The sequence below is a fragment of the Puma concolor genome, chromosome A1 (genome assembly GCF_028749965.1).
Source record: "Puma concolor isolate L17-30 chromosome A1, mPumCon1.1.hap2, whole genome shotgun sequence".
In the NCBI taxonomy this organism is placed as follows: domain Eukaryota; kingdom Metazoa; phylum Chordata; class Mammalia; order Carnivora; family Felidae; genus Puma; species Puma concolor.
The window spans coordinates 33538908-33558148 of NC_141667.1; the positions used below are offsets into that span (position 1 = coordinate 33538908).

At 41.7% G+C, this 19241-nt stretch overlaps 1 protein-coding gene across 2 annotated transcripts in view; it reads left to right on the forward strand.

Moving 5' to 3' along the window:
• C7 (complement C7) overlaps window positions 1-7589 on the forward strand; it is a 56334-nt gene extending 48745 nt beyond the window's left edge. For both annotated transcript variants that reach the window (XM_086677846.1, XM_086677850.1), the window contains 3 exons: window positions 724-814; window positions 4020-4204; window positions 6393-7589. In XM_086677846.1, the coding sequence (XP_086533972.1) occupies window positions 724-814; window positions 4020-4204; window positions 6393-6574 (458 nt within the window). In that variant the 3' untranslated portion in view covers window positions 6575-7589. The remainder of the gene's footprint in view (window positions 1-723; window positions 815-4019; window positions 4205-6392) is intronic.
• The last annotated feature ends 11652 nt before the right edge of the window (window positions 7590-19241 follow it).

Below are 19241 nucleotides of genomic sequence, written 5' to 3' on the forward strand. Positions count from 1 at the left end.
TGTAAGCTGGCCTAAGGTGTTTTCCTATCAAAGTTGGAATGATGGTTCATTTTTGATCCATTTGTAGAAAACATAAAGGAATGGAAAAGGTATAATTAATGTAAGTACCTCTAGATATTTACTCACTGTTGAAAGGAGACCAATTAGACACTTACATATGAGAGGTTGTTAGCAGATCTTGGGGTACCAGGGAGTTCTCCATGTGGAGATCACGTTACGGTGCTTTCTGCCCCACTATAGACAGAGGGGGCAACATGCAGTCCAAACAACAAACAGTTTATAAGCACCGACTGCTTGATGAAAGGCTGCCTGCTCCACTGGCCTTGAATTCAGACAAACATGGACTTAAATCCTGGCTTGACCAATTTGTTAAATGTGTGAACTAGCACTAGTTTCTTAACTTTTCTGACCCTTAATTTCTTTAACTCTGAAGTGGGCATTTGTTAAGGGGGATTAAATATCACAACAGCCACTGTTCCCACAGTAGTAAATGCTCAAGATATGGTAGCATTGAAATTATTTGTAGGCTTCTCCTAGGAACACTGTTGTTTGTAAAATGCTTTACAGCTTTTTTTTTTTTTTTACTGTACAAATTTGTAGCAGTTGAGAATATTACAGAACCTGGTTCAACAATTAAAATAATAGTTTGTTTACCACAAAGAAGCTCTTCTAATGATTGCATCTCCCTTATCCTTTTTTTTTTTTTTTTTTTTTTTTTTTTAGAAACCACTTTAACCCTGGCAGTGCCTGAATGTCAGCCCTGGGAGAAACTGAAGAATTCAAGATGTGTTTGTAAAATGCCTTATGAATGTGGGTAAGCTCTGTCTTTGCTCACCTCTCTCTGGTTTGTTTTACTCAAGATAAAAAATGTTTTGGTAGATGCTAGTGTCTCTGTTTGATCCAGGGTGTTGCTTACCAAGGGTTAAAGATTTTTGCTTGCATTTTAATCTGGCCCATCTGCTGTCTGTTATTTGCCTGGGTCTCTGGGGCTGACACCAGTGGTGTTAAGCAGTGTTCTACTCTGTCTAGAGAAAGGCTGAAGGACTTGGGCACTGCTAGTTTTCTACATAAGATGGGGCAACATGAAAACTTGAGGATTTAGAGCTTACAAAGATTAGGATTGAAATTCCCTTGAAAGATACACTTTTTAAAAAAAAGTTTATTTCTTTATTTTGAGAGAGACAGAGACAGCACGAGCAGGGGAGGGGCAGAGAGAGAGGCAGAGAGAGAATCCCAAGCAGGCTCCGTGCTGTCAGCACAGAGCCCAATGCAGGGCTGGAACTCATGAAACTGTGAGATCGTGACCTGAGCTGAAACCAAGAGTCCATGCTTAACCAACTGAGCCACCCAGCTGTCCAAAGATACACTCTTAATGCAGTACCAATAGAGATACTGGTTTCTGAAATGTCCGTGTCTCTAGATGTGCATTACGAGAATTCCACCCAACTTGAAATCACTCCACCATGGGTGGATATCTGAAGTAGGTACTAGATGTCTATGTTATGGTCCTAGTTGGACAGATTGTATGATTGCATTAAGACAAGAGGAGGTTTCCTAGGGGGACTGTTTACAGAAGTGTGGGCAGAGTGAAAGAAACTGGCAGGACTCCCACAGGGCAGTACTCCCAGACTGCAAACAACCAGGGTACAAATCCATGCCCCCAGGCCTGCAGAGTGACAAGAGGAGCTTTTTTTTTTTTTTTAAGATTTATTTATTTATTTATTTATTTATTTATTTATTTATTTATTTTGAGAGAGAGAGAGAGAGAGAGAGAGAGAGGGGCTGTGTGAGCAAGGGAGGGGCAGAGAGAGAGAGAGAGAGAATCCCAAGCACTGATACTGCAGAGCCCATTGTGGGGTTCAAACCCAAGGAACAGCAAGACCATGACCTGAGCTGAGATCAAGAGTCAGAGGCTCACAGGAAGAGGTGCTCCACAGGAAGAGCTTTTATGCAAAGCTGGAGACAGAGGAAGATTCTGTACAGATGGCAGCCAAGGAAGAGTGGAGTCCCTCATTTTAGGGACCTCAGAGACTGCCCTGGAGTGAGTCAGGGCAGTAAATATCCCTTAAATCTCCTGCCATTGCTCAAATTCACCTGAAGCTAGAGGACAAGGAAGTCTATGGATATAGCTCATAGTTTCAGCCTTCCTGGCAGCAGGGGGGGGGAAGAGTGGAGAACCAATCTGGAGACACAAATGGGAGATATCTAGGCTAAGACATTTATTGGTCATCTTTAAGGCTAAGAATCAAAACACAAATTTACTGACCAGTTACAGTTTGCCCTTGAACAACATGGGGGGTTAGGGGTGCTAATCCCCTCGCATAGTCAAAAATACACATATAACTTTTGACTTCTCCAAAACTTAACTACTGAGAACCTACTGTTGACTGTTACCAATAACATATGTTATGTTACCAATAACATAAATATTTTCTATGTTATATGTATTATTTACTGTATTATTATAATAAAGTAACTAGAGAGAAGAAAATGCTATTAAGAAATCATAAGGAAGAGAAAATACATTTATAGTACTATACTATATCCAAAAAACCCAGGGGCACCTGGGTGGCTCAGTAGGTTAAGCGTTCAATTCTTGGTTTCAGCTCAGGTCATGATCTCGCAGTTCATGGGATTGAGTTCTACTTCGAGAGCCTGCTGGGGATTCTCTCTCTCCCTCTCTCCCTGCTCCTCCCTTGCTCGGGTGCATGCACACTCTCTACATAAATAAATAAACATTAAAAAAAAATCCATGTATAAGTGGACCCACGCATGCAATTAAAACCAATGTTGCTCACGGATCAACTACACTTGGCTTTCAATTATTATTGTCATCAAAACACATATCCAACTCCTTGAACACTCACAGGGAGTAATGGTGATTCTGGTGGCATCTTATAAGATGTAACTTCTTGTGAGAAAAAAATACAGCTAAATAGTGTAAATGGCAGTGGTGGTCAGCCCAGAATATTCTGACTGTGGTGTTATTTTTTATTAATAATTGTTGACTTTGATTCACTTTCATCCTCTTTCCAACTTCTCTGATTCATTTAGTTTATCTGCAGCCTGCTGTTTAGAGACTTGGTGTGAGTTTTCTATCAGATACTGATAACCAGGTGGCTTTACAAGGTCTCTGCCCTTCAAGCTGTTCTGAGTAGTTCGATTTAAGGTTTAAATAAACAGATAAAAGAAAGATATAAGGATTTGTTTTTGTGATGTAAACAACTCCAAGTAAATTTAGCTCTTGGCCATTGAAGAAAGTATGGGAGCTAAACATATATAAAAATAAATATAGACTCCGTCTACTATACAAAAATACTTTGTTGTCTAAGGTTTCACTACAGTAATGCTTTTCTTATCCATCAACATTCAGAAATGTCCTTGTTTTTATTAGTGACATTTCTACAAAGCTGAATCTCACCATTTGAGTACCAATGCTTAAGGAAAAAAAGTAATAATTTTTCTAGAACTATTTCTAAACTATTTTGTAAACATAGATACTTTAAAAAATCCTATTGAAAAATACAGTTTCATCTTCCCTTGAAGCATCGGTCATGAAGTGTTGCACAATGCCGTGTTATGGACAGGAACTCTCCAGGCTACCGGACTGGGAGGAGCTAACTTCTGCCTTCAATGGTCCCACAGGACTGCCATCTCTGAATGTGTGATCTTTGCTGATTTTCTGTCTCCTTCCTGCTTGTCAACCCACCCGTGTCCCCAGCAGACCTTGCCTTCTCTTCTAAGTTGCTGTATCTGATCTGCTGTAGATGAAACAAGATCAACACTAGATATCTCAGCTTGTAAAAATTGGGAGCAAATACAGAGCAAAATTTGTTCATCTCGAAGATCTGAGGAGGGTGAGCCCCAGCGATGAAGGAGATTTGAGTGTTTGCTCCATCTTGTTCCTGTGGGTGGTGACATCTGAGGCACTGAGCTCCCAGCCTCGCCTTTCACTTCACATCCTCCACTTGTAAGAAGGAAAGTCTTCTAAATAATGTAATTTAAAAAATTTGTTTCAGATCCTCCTTGGATGTATGTGCGCAAGATGAGAGAAGCAAAAGGATACTGCCTCTGACAGTTTGCAAGCTGCACGTTCTCCACTGTCAGGGTAGAAATTACACTCTTGCTGATAGGGAGAGCTGCACTCTGCCTGTCGCGGCCCAGAAAGCCTGTGGTGCCTGTCCGCTCTGGGGAAAATGCGATGGTAAGGGGCATTGTGTATTTGTAACTGTAACAGTGCTAAGGTAGTAGTACTGAGGTCTTTTATTTTATTTTATTTTTAAATGTTTATTTATTTTTGAGAGAGACAGAGACAGACTGTGAGCGGGTTAGGGGCAGAGAGAGAGGGAGACAAAGAATCCAAAGCAGGCTCCAGGCTCCGAGCTGTCAGCACAGAGCCCAATGCGGGGCTCGAACTCAACGAGCTGTGAGATCATGACCTGAGCTGAAGTCGGAGGCTCAATCGACTGAGCCACCCAGGCGCCCCAGTACTGAGGCCTTTTAAATGGTAGTTTCTAGTTTAGCAGCAGATCCAAGCAGATCCCTGAGGACATGAAAGTCTCAGGCTGGTTTGAGAGTGAACTGTTCTTATCCACAGTCCTCCTTGGGGAATGGGGTAGGTCAAGTATCTAAGAAGACAAGGAGACATTCTTGATGGTTTGAATGTCCTCCCAAACTCTGGCGATTCTCATTCCACCTTCATGATTTTTGCTCTGTCCTCCTATTATCCATATAATGAACTCATTAAAAAAAAAATAGACTCACAGGGGTGCCTGGGTGGCTCAGTCAGTTAAGAGTCTGACTTCAGCTCAGGTCATGATCTCACAGTTTGTGAGTTCGAGCCCCACATCGGGCTCTCTGCAGACAGCTCAGAACCTGGATCCTGCTTCAGATTCTGTGTCTCCCTCTCTCTCTGCCCCTCCCCACCCCTCTCAAAAATAAGTTAACATTAAAAACATTTTAAAAAATGGACTCACATAAAAATAACTTTTTTAAAAAAGGAAATTTTATCATTTCTTAAAAAGAAGCATCACTTGCCATAAATATTAGATGACCACAAAAATACATATGAAACAAAATAAGGTTGTAGATTCTAGCCAGATGCTGCTGGCAGCTTGAGGGATGCTGCTTCTTTGGGATAAAGGGAGTTCAGCAAGTGTTAGGGGGTGTTAAAAGCATATCAGTGCCAAGGTGACACTTTCTCCTAGAAGTAATAAAAAGAATTTGAAGAGAATAAAAAAAGGAGTTACTCTTTCAAGTTGTGGTTCAAGATTGGCCGGTCAACTGTGTCCATATAGCACTTACAGTGATCTTGAACAACACCCCTGGCATGGCCTACCTCCCACAGTTTCAGGTATATTATCAAGGGGGAAAGCCTGGCTGGCTGCAGCCAAGTCACTGCCTCAGTTTCCCCATCTGTAAATTTGGGAGCCGGACTATGTGATCTGTGAGATCTCTGCCAGCAACTCAGGTCCTCCCCATGGCCTGTGCCAGCCGGGCCCCTGCTCTCTCGCTCCTGGACTGTTGGCCACCCAGGCGATGACATACTGAACTCTAAACCATTGGGTTGGGTTAGGATCGCCGGTCACCAGTGAGCTTGTCATTCCTTTTGGAGACACCTGGCTGGTGCATTCCAGCCTGACACCTAAGCGCACACTGTGAATTCTCCCCCAACTCATTTCTGGCTTTTTTTTTTTTTTAATTTTTTTTAATGTTTATTTTTGAGAGAGAGACAGACAGACTGTGAGCAGGGAGGGACAGAGAGAGAGATGGAGACACAGAATCTGAAGCAGGTTCCAGGCTCTGAGCTGGCAGCACAGAGCCCAATGCAGGGCTTGTACTCAGGAACTGTGAAATCATGACCTGAGCCGAAGTTGGCACTTAGCCCCACCCAGGCGCCCCAGACTTGTTCTCCGCCCCCCTCCCCCCCACTGTCCCCGCACCCCATATGTGGTCTTCTGTGTTTTATGCCCTCTCTCTTAAAGTAAGTTGAGTTCTTTTCTTTGTCTCTGTTTGAGCCTTGAGTCAACTTGGTCTTTGTTGAGGTCTCCTTATCTGGTCAGGGGTTGAGGGCTTACTCAGCTTCTGGCTCCCCTAGCCAGCAGCCCAGAGGAGGAAGAGAGAGAGGGAGTGCCCCTGATTTGGAGAGGGCTGGCCCATGCACCCCCCCCCCCCCCACTCCGGCGGCCTGGTGCCAGCCTAGAACCCTCCTCATGCTGAGTGGAGCGCAATGCTGGGCTTCCCTGGCCCTCCCCCTCTCCCAGGGGAGAGTTGATGCCTCCAGGCAGGAGCTTGGAGAGATCTCCGCAGGGCATCGGGACTTTGGAGGTAATGTGACTTCACTCTCTCACCTCCTCCATGTGCCATTAAGCCTCTGCCGCTCTTCTTTCCAGCCCAGAGCAGCAAATGTGTCTGCAGAGAAGCATCGGAGTGCGAGGAAGGCGGCCTTAGCGTCTGCGTGGAAGTGAACGGTGTGGAGCAGACGATGACCGAGTGTGCGGCCGGCGCGCTCAGGTGCCAAGGGCAGGGCGTCAGGGTCACCAGCACGTGGCCCTGCGGAGCGGGGACCCCGTAGGCTCCCGTGGCCCTTGGCTGGTTCCGAATCCTGCAGCTGCCGTGGCTGAGGTAAAACGTACATACGGTCACTTCTCCCAACTGCCAGCCACCAGTAGAAGCACCGACCTGCGTTCTGCCAAACCTGAACCGAGATGCTCCTGTTCTTCCTATTTAAAATGCCAGTCAGGATGAACAGTACGCACGAACCTTTGCATGAGTTGTGTGTTCCTGGACAAATTGCTGACACGCCTGGACCTTGACTTTTTAATCTGAAAATGAGAGGATTAGACCGGAGAGCCTGGAATACTCCCTTCAGCCCTATGATTCTTTTAAGTATGATGGATTCCACCCATGGGCCCGAAACACTGTACAAAAGGATTAGGAAAACGGTAAGATTAGAGAGGTTGGCTTCTCTCAGTGAAGCTGAATGCAAACGGGACCTTAAATGGAAAAAGACAGATACAAATATCCATCCCAAGGAGTAATCTCTCGCCTGGCCCTGTGGACTCCAGTACCACATGTAAGGATCCTTAAATATTACTGGGAAATGGAACCGCTGAAATTTCAGAACCGAGTTTATTGTGGTACCTTCTGCCTTCTTGTCGAACAACAAACACAATCCCGTCTTCTCTTTGGGGCTTTTCTTTAGTGTGTGTCAAACACGAGGACTGTAATTTGCCCACTTTCTCCCCTTTTCTTCTGTAGGAAACATCAGTTCATGCCTGGGCTGTTGAGTGATCATATATTTGACAGAATAGTTTTCTCTAATGTGAATACATGCTTGGATTTCTCAGAGGGCCATACAGGTACATCAGTGTGAGACATTGGCCTTCTATTTATTCCTTATTCATCTTTCATCAAAACAAAAAACTAGCTGTGGGAGATGACATGAGTGGGCTTAAATGGAATTTAAAATATGCTTTTATATACAAATAATATCTGTGTACTTTTCTGATACTGATAAAGACATTTCAGCAAAACCTTAGTTAAAATGACAGTGATTAAAATCTCATTAAAGATACTATCCTTTGGAATTTTTTGATCTGTATCATGTTTAATTTTAAAGAATCTTCCCATGAAGAATGGCTAATGTGTTCTTTTTAAATATATTTTTATTCTTTAAACTACTTTATTGAGGTATGATTGACATGTAAAAAGCTGTACTGATTTAATATGTACAACTGGATGCGTCTGGGGAGAAGTATATACCAATCAAGACCATAAACCTATCCATCACCTCCCAAAGTTTTCTCCCACCTCTCTTATTATCTTTCTTATTTCTTATTTATTCTTATTTCTCACTTATTTTTATTAAAAATGTCACCTAAGATCTTTCTTCTTAGAAAATCTTAAGTATATGTGAAAGGATTGTTAGCTATAGGCACTATAGCACATAGCTACAGCAATGCTATGTAGTGGATCTCCAGAACTTACTCATCTTGCATAACTAAACCTTGGCACTCTTTAAGCATCACATCCCCGAATGCCCTTCTCCTCAGCCCCTGGCAGCCACCATTCTACACTCTGCTTTATGAATTTGACTTTTATTTTATTATTTATTTATTTGAGAGAGAGGAGCGGGGAGAGGCGAGAGAGAGAGAGAGAGAGAGAGAGACAGAGAGAGAGAATCCTAAACAGTCTCCACACTCAGTCCAGAGCCCTACGTGGGGCTCAATCCCATGACCTTGGGATCATGGTCTGAGCCAAAATCGAGAGTCAGATACTCAACCAACTGAGCTACCCAGGCATCCCTTGAATATTTTAGATCATACCTATACGTGAGATCATCTAGAATTTCTTTCTTTGTTTGGTTTATTTCATTTAGCGTAGTGTCCACATTCTTGTCCACCCACATTGTTGTAAATGGCAGGATTTCCTTCCTTATGAAAGGCTGAATAATATTCCATTGTGTGTATGGAAAATGTACCACATTTTCGTTATTCATTCATCCCTGGATGAACACTTAGGTTGTTTCTGTATCTTGGCTGTTGGGAATAATGCTGCAATGAACATGGGAGTGCAGCTACCTCTTTGGGATCCTGATTTCAATTCCTCTGGATATTTGCTCGGAAGTGGAATTACTAGATCCCATGGTAGTTTTATTTATAACTTTTTGAGGAACCTCCATACTGTTTTCCACAATGGCTGTCTCAATGTGTTCCTACTTGAAATCCACGTAGGATCCAGGTCTAGCTTTATATACCACATTGTCCCTTGAGTGAAGAGTCAGATAGAATATATGGAAGTTATAAGGAGGCAGGTTTAAATAGATTGAAAATAATAATGTTCAGAAATGCTTAATTGAGGCCAACTGCATTTGTTAGAGGTTATAAGGGAGTTAATTTCTACCCTGGGTAGGGAGACAGATTTGAAATTTCAGGCCCAGATGCAGATCCAAAAACCAAGTTGAACAAGTAATTTATTTGGGAGGAAGAGATCAGTATCCTTTCAATAACTTCTCCTTTTGTCTTAAGCTAGTATAAGGTTAAATTTCTACTACTTGTGCTCTACCACCCTCCCTTCCTAATTGATACAGAGGATATGGTAAACATTATCGAATGCTATAGGAGAGGTCAAATGAGGTCTGAAGCAAAGAAATTAGCAGATTTGACAACTAAGATTTGAGAAAGAAGTTTCACAGACTTAGTGAAGGAGAAGTAAGGGGTTAGTGAATAGTTGGTGGAGAAGGAGGGAGCAGGAATGAGGTAGAGAGATGCCATCTTGAAGTATTAAATTTTGTACTTTCTTTCTTTTCTGAACATTCTTACACTCAACCTTTCTTCTAGTTAGGGATGTTCATGATTGCTTATAAGAGTATTAGGATCATTGCAGTAAATCTGCAAGGAGAAAGTAACTTTCAACATTAAGTCTTTTAAAGTGTTTTGAAACTTGAAAATAAGCTCTTGAACATCTAAATAGAAGGCTCGGGGGAAAGCTAGGAGGACTGTTTATGCCATGAAAATTGACTGCAAAGAGAAGAGAGGGAGTGTGAGAATTCCTCCCGTTTGCCCTTCCCGCTGCCTCGGACCAGGTGAGGGTCATCTGGGTTAGAGAGGGCTATAGCCTTGGAGGAGAAGGCAGAAAGTGCTGGCATTAAAGCCTCTGGACCTAGTGGGGGACAGAAGAAGAGGAGGGAATTGGCAGGTGCATTAACCATCCCTAGCCTCAGCGAGGTACATGGGAGCCAAGCCTCATCCTCCACATCATCACTCACAATTTAAGTGGACACAGCAAGTCACCCAGGCAGAGAAGCTGCTTTGGAAGATCTGATCACATTGGAGAGTGTCTTCTTGTGACATTTCCTAATAACTGACCAAATGGAAGTGCTGCTTATCAATGCCCTCAGATTTAGTGAACCTCATCCAGACTGCTCTGCATATAACCTCCCTCCCTTCCACCAACAATCTGGGACACTTGTAATCTCCTGAAACAGAGGAAGGTTCTTATACTCAGGTGAGGGGTACTGGGAGTGTGGGGTGGCAAGCAGAAGTATCTGACAAATGCACCCCGGACCTCTGAGTTACCTGGCAACTGGCCAGCTAACTGGTTAATTGGATCGAGGGCTCCCCTTCTCAGCTGGGAAGGTCATGACTAATCTCAGCTTCATGTGAGAATTATGATCCCATTCTGTTGTGAAGTAGTCACTTTGAGCTGCAGGTGCTGGGCAGATCGTGTAACCAGCATTCCCTAAAACAGGTTGTTATGTGCCTTTACCTTTGGGTTAAGATAAATATGTGTATTAAGGAATACTTTTGAACCCCATAGCTTATCATCTGTTCTATATTTTCTCTCTGTGGATACCAAAATTTCTTACTCCCACACACTCACTAACCCACCATAAGCATTTGGGTTATTTCGTTTTGTAAAAAAATGTTCATTTTTGGGGCGCCTGGGTGGCTCAGTCGGTTAAGCGGCCGACTTCGGCTCAGGTCATGATCTCGCGGTCCATGAGTTCAAGTCCCGCGTCAGGCTCTGTGCTGACAGCTCAGAGCCTGGAACCTGTTTCAGATTCTGTGTCTCCCTCTCTCTGACCCTCCCCCATTCATGCTCTGTCTCTCTCTGTCTCAAAAATAAATAAACATTTAAAAAAATTAAAAAAATAAATAAATAAAAATGTTCATTTTTGAGGGAGAAAGAGAGAGAGGGAGGGAAGGGGGGGAGAGAGAGAGAGAGAGAGAGAGAGAATATGAGGGGAGAGGGGCAGAGAGAGAGGGGGGGGACAGTGGATCCGAAGCTGGCTCGGTGATGACAGGAGAGAGTCCGACACAGGGCCGGAAATCATGAACCACAAGATCATGACCTGAGCCGAAATCAGATGCTTAGTTAACTGAGCCAGCCAGGTGCCCTGGCATTTAGATTATTTCTAATAGCTAGTGGAAGTGGTCATCATAAACTTGAAGATAAACTGAAATGCTATGTACTTTGGGTACAAAATGAAGTAGGTGTTCAAGTGTACCTGTTCTTTTTCTGAGGTAGGAGAGGGGTGGGAAGGGACAAGAGAAAAGAAATGAAAGAGAGGAGAGAGAATCATTTTTAGTACAGGATTAGCAGAAATGAACAGCCACATTTGCCTTGCTACCTACCAGTCCACTGAGATTTTTCCTTCTGGATGGACTAAAGTGTATTCAACACTTGTGCTAGAAATGGAATGACCTGTTTCTTTTTCAGAACACCGAGCCAGAAAGCAACCACAGTAGGAGGCAATTTCCGTTAATATCTGAGAAACCAGAGGTATATGCATGCCTTTCAATTACCTTGGTCTTTCAGGCAGCTCACACATTCGGGGACAGGAAAGCTGATGGCATGATAGGAATCCCTGCTGTGACAACCAAAGCACTTACAATTTGTCTTTTTATTTATTCCTGTCAGGCAAAGCTCCAGATTTACACTCAAAACATCAATCATGTAAGGAAATTTGCTTTTCCAAGCCAAGGGTTAACAAGACTGTATAGAAAGACTGTCGTTGTTTGAGAAGAAATGGGCTGATGGTGACTAGATGCATAGGAGAAGAAAGACAATAAAATGTTATTTTTGATTTACAGGCTGAGGACAATTTCCTGTGAAAGGACAAACATAAAGAACTGTCCTGTTATTGCTGCCATTTGCGCGCGTCCTTAGGAGAGGAGACTTGCACTGAATTCCAGGGGTGGGGTTTTAGGTACACAACACATCAGTGATGTTTAAGACAGAGATGCATTGACTTGAGGCATAAAGTGTATGTGCTGCAGAATGAGTGTCCATTATGTAATAATCAGCTGATCAAGTCGGCTGGGAACACAGAGGGGTCAAGGAATTTTCTATAATTGTGAAATGGAATTTTTCTCATCAAAGGTTAAGTTTCCCAGGCATCCTGAAGACAAAGTGATTAACACAAAAGGCTCAGCATTGATGTGTTATTAGACTATTATACAATCCACGAGTGTATTATGACAGTATTTAATAAATGGCTCCAATAGAACTCTAAGTCTGGAAACTCTTCTCTGCACAGATGCTAAGTATTAAGAGAAACTCCTGAGGTCAGGCATGATGTAAAACTGGACAAGCCAACTAAGTGGATGATTACAGCCCTACTGGATTAAATAGTTTGGTATGATAATAAGGAGCCCTCTGAAGTACTACGGTTATGGTGCACAGAATTCATTAAATGTGATTTTCTGCTTGTTCTATCAGTTGTTATTGAGAGTGTTGACATCTCCAACTGTAAGTGTGGATTTGTTCATTTGCTTTATGTATTTTGAAGCTCTGTTATTAGGCACATAAACTTTTAGAATCATTATGTCCTGTTGATGAATTGAGCCATTTATTGCCATGAAGTGTCTCTTTATCTCTGATGTATCCTTTGTTTTGAAGTCTACTTTGGATTAATATAGCTATACCAGTTTTCCTTTGACTAGTATAGAAGTAACATATATAAGTGATATACATATAAGTAGAGTATATCAGGGCTCTCCAGAGAAACAGACTCTATCTATGTAACTATCTATCTATCATCTATCTATAAAATATGTTTATTATATATTTATTATGAGGAGTTGTCTTATGTGATTGTGGAGCTCAAGTAGTTCTGCAATCTACCATCTACAAGCTGTAGATCCAGAAAACCCTGGTATAAATTCTAGTCTGAGTCTGAAGCCCTGAGAGCCAGGAGCGCCAATGACGTAAGTCCCATTCAAGGGCAAGAGAAGACCAATGTCTCAGCTCAAGCAGTCAGCCAGTGCCCACCCACACTGGGGAGGGCCATCTGCTTTACTCAACTCAGTGATTCAAATGCCAGTGTCTTCTTGAATCACCCTCACAGACACACCCAGAACAAATGTTTAACTAGATACCTGGGCATCCTGTGGCCCAGTCAAGTTGACACATAAAATTAACTCACAGGTCCACTCCTGGTAAACGTGGCACCTATACGCATCTCCAAAATGTACTTAGTCTCCAAAGAAGGATAATAACAAGGTCATAATTCTACCTAATGTAATATAACTGAAAACATAGTAACTACTTCCTCAGAGAGGAGGCAAAGAAATTGAGTGATGTTGACTCTCCTTCCTGATATTCTATAACTTAAGTACTGTGATGTAAAATTAATAATACTTAAATACTATGATATAAAGTCAATAATTTTATGTTGCATGATATAGAGATAGCAAAGAAAATAATGATATTTGCAAATACACAACACACACTTGTAACATAATAAGGAGGAAATACTCATGGCAGTCACAGTCCTCATTTCTGTAACTGGTCATGTGGTTCTACCTGGCATTTATAACTTCTTTCTTCTGCTACCCAATCTGTACTCCCTTCACCTTCAGCAAGCACCTCAGCTAGTTGTGGTTTTCTTACCTGATGGAGTGACCCATATCTTTATTGCTGAATGGTATGGACCATTAGTAGTCCTTCCTGGATTGGGTTGTTGTAGTTTTTCATTGACCTTAATCACAGGGCATAGTAATACTATGAGATGTACTAAGGGAGCTCCTGTATTCCAGACATATTCTTCTTTACCTTCATTGTGGAGTAGTAGTCCAATTTTCCTTTGGCAATCAGGATCAATCACCCCATCCAGCACAGTTATTTCTTCTCTTCCTGTTGACTCAGAGGCATAAGGAGACCAAAGTGGCCAGATGGCAGGTGACTCTAGCCAAATAATTGGACATAGCCCATGAATCAGTATATAATCACACATCTGGCCATTTCTGCTTCTAGGCAAAGTGAACAGCTGAGCGCATTGCTCAAAGTTCTGCCCTCTGGGAGGATTTCCCTTCACCACTGTCCTTCAGGGCTATCCCAGAGAGGCATTGATGACATTATACTGATTGGACCAAATAAGAAAGAAAGAGCAGCTAGTCTTCAAGCACCACTGGATGTGCTGGATCATATGGCTCAAGTAGCACAGCAGCCCAGGCCTGTTGCAGAATCTTTTCTTGTTCTAGGATCCACTCAGCTCTGGCAGCTTTTGGGCCAGTCAGTAAATGTACTAGAGTAACATCCCCAATTGAGGAACATGTTGCCTCCAAAATCTAAAGAGGTCCAGTAGGCATTGTGCCTTTCATGGTTGTAGGAGGGGCCAGATGCAACAACTTATCCTTCACCTTAGATGGGACATGTTGATATGCTCTAGCACTGGCCTCCTAAAAATTTCACTGAGGTCCTTGAATTTATTCAGATTTCTTTCCCACCTTCTGATATGCAAATGTCTTGCCAATAGGTTTGGACTAGCTGCTATTTCTTTCTTATTTGGTCCAATCAGTGTAATGTCATCAACGCAATGAGTTGGTGTGATATAGAAGAGAAAGGTGATTGAGATCTCGGTGAACTAAATTACAACTTAAATTCCACTTGATCATGGTATATGGTCCTTTAAATATGCTGTTGAATTTGGTTTGGTAATACTTTGTTGAAGATTTTCACATCTATGTTTATCAGGAAAATTGGTCTGTAATTTTCTTTTCTTGGGGCTTCCTTTCTGGATTTGGTATCAGGGTAATTCTGCCTTCATAAAATGATTTTGGAAGTGTTCCCTTCTTTTCTCTATTTTTTGGAAGAGTTTGAAAGGATTGGTATTAATTCTTCTTTAAGTGTTGTGTATAATTCACCAGTGAAGCTGTCTTGTCCTGGACTTTTGTTTGTTGGCAGGTTTTTGATGACTAATTCAGTCTTCTTACTAGTAATTGGTCTTGTCATTTATTCTCATAATATTTCCTTAGTCCAAAAGCGTATCACTACTATCTGATATACCAGTTTATCTACTCTGTTAATCACATGCCAAAGTACAGCTTTTATCATTTTACTACCTTGATCAACAACTTCTTTTGGCTACCCACTATCTTCCAGATACAGTATAACTTGATTTGTCGTTCAACATTTGGCCCTCTGCTATTTAACCATCTTTATTTCTTAATAAAACATTTCTGTTATAGTCCGATAGGGTTTTATTCTTTTACAGAATAAAACATTACAGAATGTTATAGACTGGGAACTGACTAGGCCACAAGTCCTGCCATAAGCCTGTCTACCCTCATCCACAGGCCTGTGCAGAACCTCTGAGCGTTGGATGTGAGGTAATTAATGATTTTCTTATGATTCCACTGGGATCAGGGTAAAGATAAATTCCTACTGCCCCTCTACTCTCTGAAAAACAAGTCCTCGTTAACCTATCCTTCAGGCTAATAATAAGCAATTTTCCAGGCTCTCCAGCTCCAAGATAGAGCTTCTTTTTGACCACTGTGCATTTAGGAAGGTGTTAGGGCATTGGTCAATTTAATCCTCTGGATTTACCTCTGAGACTATTTGGAGGAAGTGATAGGTAATGTAGAAGGATTCCTTATCTTATGTTTTTTGGTGGCTCCCAAATTGAAAAAGAAGCTATGAGTCACATGTATTTATAAAATTGTGTTCTCCAAATTTATCTTGCTTTCAGTATAACCACATAATTCAATAAATAAAATCCAGGACAGTTTGTCCAGAAGAAATACAAATAAGTAAGGACGTTTTGTTGAGAAAATAAAGTTTGACTTTTACTTTAAGTAAAATGAAGAAGCAAATGCCATTTCTCATGTCATGACTTGGCAAGTTTACACACACACACACACACACACACACACACACACATAATGAATCCCATTGTCTTTCTCTCATATTGTTCTTGACTCTATCCATGTTTTCTATTGTCCCAGTTTTAGGGATACCTGTAAAAAATGAGTAAGAAAGAGAAATTCAACAAGTGATCATTCCCAGAGTGCAGCCATACAAAATTGCTTATCAGAAAGTTGTTCTCTGTCAGGGGCCTGGAAGAAAGCTCGCGATTAGCTCACAGGTTACCACTGTATCCAGATGACTGTGCATTCTCTAGTCACACACTTAGGTAATCTGAAGGATAATGGTGGGATTGGGGACTAAATCTAGTAGTAATAAAACACTATTAGAAAATCTTTGTTACAATCTCAGAGTGTCTTGAGGGTTCCAGAAAAAGTGCCTGGTCTTGTATTTTATGCTTTAAAACTAGGGCTGTGCAGGGACAATTCCAATTAAGCAATCCTCCTGGCTTCTTTCCCTGGAAGCCTATTTCTTTCTTCCCATCTGTGATCTTTGTTCTTCTCTTTTCTGGTAAAACTGTTTTAGCCGGGTCAGCCAAGCTAAATGTCCCTGATTTACCAGCAGAGCCCTGGCTCTCACTATGGGGTCAAAGGGCAGGGTACAGAATTGCAAAACAGTGATCCTGAGCCCTTTAAAGCAGTTCTAGTCCCTGAAGCACTCTATCCTAAAGTAAACATGAGTTGAGAAATGATTAAATGTACAAATAATAGTAAGGCAAGCAACAGGAGGAGGAATCTGTTGATTTCTTCAATAGTACTTGAACATGCTTTTCCTCTGTAACTCTATTTCCCTGAGACCGCTCCACAAGTATTTCTCCCTTGGGTGATATGCCTGCGTTTGAACCATAAAGATGAACCACAGAGGGCCATTGGAGGACTGACTGTCAAGAGAGGCCTCCAGGGGGGGCTGGTGGCAATTCTGAGAGGGAATAGTAGTCGTTGGGAGGGCTTAATAGAAATAATTGTTGGGGAGAACAAAGAGATCTACGTTTTTCCTGCCACACAACCCGACTGTGGTTCAACTGCAGGGACTGTGAGGCAGGCACAGCGGGAGCGCCAGCTGCTGAGCTGGGATCTTCTGAATGGAGAGGTCGCCTCTTTTTCAGCCCCCCAAGGAGGGCAGCAGCATTCACAGGATCAGGAACACAGCCCCATGGAGGTGGTATAATCAGTTAGTTGTATATGACAGTTGCTGAGTTTACATTAACATTTGTGATTCTAATGATAAATTTATTCATATTGTTAATACTTATACTGTATAGGGCAGCTGGGTGGCTCAGTCGTTAAGCATCTGACTTCAGTTCAAGTCATGACCTCATGCTGAGTTTGAGTCCCACTTTGGGTGAGCTCAAGCCCCACTTCCGGTAAGCCCTGCTTCTCTCTCTCTGTCTCTGTCTCTGTCTCTCTCTCTCTCTCTCCACCCCTCACTCACTTGTGCCCTCTCTCTCTCTCTCTCTCCAAAAAATAAAAATAAAAATAAAAAACATTTATATTGTACAGGTAACATTTACTTAACAATGATTCTATTCTAGGTTTCTAAATGCTTTACATATACATTAATACACTTCATCCCCACAATAGCACCTTGAAGTAGATATCATTACCCTGATTTTACAGATGTGGAAATTGAAGTACAGAGAGGTTAGATGTTTTCCCCCAAGTTACACAACTTGTAAGAAGAGTTGCTGGGATGTGAGGAAAAAATGTGTTGGGAATTCTTGTCAAGAGAGAATCCTAAGATTAGGGTTTAGAGAGATAAAGTTTCAGTGGCAACGTGTGTTTCATGTGCCCGTTCTACCTGGTTTCTTTTCTTTTTAGATTGAAGTACAGTTGACACACAATGTTCTATTAGTTTCAGGTGTACAGCATAGTGATTCAATCGGTCTGTATGTTATGCTTTGCTCACCGTAAGCATAGCTACCATTTGTCATCATGCAACACTATTACAGTACCATGTTCTACCTAATTTCTATCGATCAGTGATGAGGAAGGCTCTTTGTTGGATGCTAGGTGGGATGGAGAATAGTGGTGGAGATATATAAATTAGTATCAGACAAAGTCCTGTGTCAGTGAGTTTATACTCATGTTGAGAATATCCTACAATTCCGAGGTGGCCCAGCTCAAATTCTGACTCTTTGCCCCACGTTTCAAAACTGTCTTGTACAATACTGTGGCTACTAGCTACACATGGCTACTTAAGCTTAACATTAAAAATTTAATTCCTCAGATAGACTAGCTGCATTTCAAGAGCTCAGTTGACACATGTGGCTAGTGGCTACCATATTAGTGTGGATATAGAACGTTTCCATCGCCTGCAGAAAGTTCTAGTGGACGGTGCTCTTTTGAAAAGTCTTTTGACTTGAAATAACCTGCCAAAAGACGTCGACTAAACCCATACCTCTTATTTTCTTTTTCTTGCTCTGTTTCATATATGTTATGCTTGGGAACAGCTTCTGACTTCATTAAGAATTTAATGAAAGCCATTACCCTGAAAGTGCACCTACACAATTATACACAGAAATTTGCATACAACATCGGTGGTATCATGGACTCTTTGTGTAATGTTTACCCCCTGGAGCTTAGTCAATGACCCCAAAACTTAGTGGCTTAAAACAACAAAGATATACTATATGGTTTTGTGGTTCAGGAATTCAGGAGGAGTTCAGCTTAGTGATTCTGGCTCAGGACTCTTATGAGATTGTAGTAGGGTTGCCAGATTTAGTAAATAAAAATACAAGATGCTCAGTTAAATTTTAATTTTAAATAAACAATAAATATTTTTTTTCAGTATAAGTATGTCTCATGTAATAATCAGGGCATACTTTACTAAAAAATACTCATAGTTCACCTGAAATTCAAATTTAATTGGGCATTCTGTATCTTATCTCATAATCCAGTCAATGTGTCAGCTCAGGTTTTAATCGTCTGAAGACCTTCAGACCTGGGGAGGGCTCATGGATCTATTTCCAAGATTGCACATTAACATAGCTAGCAAGTTAGCTCTGGTTGTTTGCAGCAGATATCAGTTCTTTGCCACATGGAACTCTTTTGGGGCTGTTTGAGTATCCCCCTCACTTGGTAGCTGGATTCCCCCAGAGTAAGTGACTCAAGAGAGTTCAATACCATGTGTGATCTCACCTGGGAAATCACACTTTGTAATTTCTGAAATATTGTATTGATTGCACAGGTCATCTTTATTCATTGTGAGAGGGGACAAGATGAATATCAGAGACAAGAATCGCTGGAGGCCATCTTGGAGGCTGGCTCCATCTTCTAGAATTTAGACACAGAGTTCATAGCATATAAGTTCCAAGAGGGTAGAATTTTTCTATTTTTTTGGTTCATAGTCGTAGCCCTAGTAGCTATAACAATGCCTTGTAAATTTTAGGCACTCAATAAATATTTGTTAAATGAATGAATAAGTGGACTCTGGCCTAAAATATCTGACCTAAAAAATTCCTAGGGTCCCTAGAAGATCGGTAGGAACAAAAGATGCTTCCCCAAAGAGGTTGAGGAGGAAGAGATTAGAATATAGGTAACAGGGGGGCGCCTGGGTGGCGCAGTCAGTTGAGCGTCCGACTTCAGCCAGGT